Genomic DNA, 1,872 nt, shown 5'->3' with positions numbered 1-1,872 from the left:
GGGGCCGAGTCCCGGGCGTAGGCACCTGCCCCGGGCACAGCGCCCGGCCCCTGGGGCGCTAGGCGAGCTCTGTCCTCTCAGTTAATAAAGTTCATAAGCAGCACTGGACTCGCTTGTTCCATCCACCCCCATGAAGCCAGAGAGGTAGGGAGCGCTAACATCCCAGTGTGTAGACGGAACCCGCAGCTCAGAGAGGTTAAGGAACTCTCCTGAGGACACACAGCCAGGAAGGTGCTAGCCGGGGTTTTGCCCTGTAGCTTCTAAGCACAGAGCCATTCCCTCAGCCTTCGAGAACACCTTCCGTAGATGTTCACTGAGAGCAGACTGTGGACAAGACCCGCCCCGTATCTGAGTTGAGCAAACTTGACAGAGAGCTGCAGAGCGCTAAGGAAGAAGGTAGTGGAAGGCCAGACCGCCCCGCAGTTGCCCTGCGGTTTGTCTCTGCCTCTGACGCTGGTCTTGTTCCCACCGCCCTGTTTGCCTTCTGTGGTCGTCTGCGCATCTGCCAGTGCAAGTTCTTTGTGGGTAGCAGTGTTCTGTCTACCCTGGCGGAACAGAGTGGTAGGTAGGTAACAAAGGAGCTGGGCTAGGAGGCATTGCTCCTGGGCTTTGCCATTCTGCCCGAAGTTTCGTGTAGAGATGCCTGAGAGCAGGGCTGCGTGCCTCCTGGATGCTACCAAGGCAGTGCGGCAGCCCTCCCCGGAGGGAGAGTGAGTGCTGGGTCTCAGGGTGGTCTCTCGAGCTCTCCTGCTCCATTAGAGTTTTCATCTATATTAGAAAAGAAACATTTCTAGCTGAATTCTCATCCCTAACTGTTGCAGATATGTGGCCTTCCTCAGCATTGAGAAGGAGGCTCCATCGTCTTCCAGACTTTTCCCAGGTACTCATGGCCCCCTGCTTCTCTTTGCCAGTATTCTTCTTGCAGTCACTTCCAGCAGTAGTGTTCCCCTGGCCCAAGCACACACTGCTTTTGTTTTCTTTTGCTTCCCTTTGGGTAAGGTGAGCCAGCCTTCAGGGACCCTACTGCATATCCAGTCCACAGCCCCAGAACCTTATTCCCCTCCCAGTTCCTTGGCCAAGACGCTGCCCCGCAGATTCTTGCCTCTTCTCCGGCCCTGTGATCACCACCCTCTAAACCACCTCTCGCTTTGTCTTTATGTGCTCCTCATGGTGGGTGTTGAGCGTCTGTTCTGTGCAGCTCCTGCAGGGTCAAGAACTGAGACGAGAAAAGGTTCTCAGGGGAGCTTAAAGTGTTGTTTTCATTTGGTCCTGGACCAGGAGCTCTCCCCCAGCTCTACGGAGCCTTCGATGTCAAACCGCTTCCAGATGGACGTCCTCGCCTGCTTGTCTCATCGATGTTGCTGCTCTACATGTCCCTGGTCTCACCCCGCCTCACTTGGAATGCAGGCTGCCAACTGGGAGCCATCCTTAGTTCCTTCTCCCAGCCTGGTTATCAGCAGCCCTCTTTCCAAAATGTCCAGAATCCAGCCACTTCTAATGACCTTAGTCCAGGCTGCTTGATCACTCTGGAGCCTCCTAACTGGTCTCCCTGTTTTTCTTGTCCCCTACAGCCCACTGTACGCACCATAATCAGAGTGACCTTTTAAAGCATAGGTCCCAGCACATTGGCTCTCAGTTCTCTTCCAGATCTACTTGTACATAGCCTATGTACAAGGCCTTATGATGTCTGTTGCTTGGGATCTCAGTATTATTTCACTTAATCATTTTCTATTCCTTCTGCCTGGGGGGGCTCTTGCCCCAAATCATGGTTCATGACTGATCTTTCTGCTTAAATATCAATGCCTCAGAGAACCCTTCTCTTCCTCACATCATTCGTAGAGCACTTACCTCTGCAGTAGCAGCTAAGAACAG

General features: G+C 53.5%; 1 protein-coding gene across 1 annotated transcript in view; it reads left to right on the top strand.

Moving 5' to 3' along the window:
• Positions 1-6: 6 nt before the first annotated feature.
• Positions 7-1,872, top strand: part of TADA2B (transcriptional adaptor 2B) — a 14,696-nt gene continuing 12,830 nt past the window's right edge. The window contains exon 1 of the mRNA XM_014589823.2: positions 7-880. Coding sequence (XP_014445309.1) covers positions 671-880 — 210 coding nt within the window. The 5' untranslated portion in view covers positions 7-670. The remainder of the gene's footprint in view (positions 881-1,872) is intronic.

The sequence above is a fragment of the Tupaia chinensis genome, unplaced genomic scaffold (assembly GCF_000334495.1).
Source record: "Tupaia chinensis unplaced genomic scaffold, TupChi_1.0 Scaffold000384_1, whole genome shotgun sequence".
Classification (NCBI taxonomy): Eukaryota; Metazoa; Chordata; class Mammalia; order Scandentia; family Tupaiidae; genus Tupaia; species Tupaia belangeri.
Note: the sequence above shows the minus strand (reverse complement) of the source record. Positions and strands in the feature narration are given on the sequence as shown.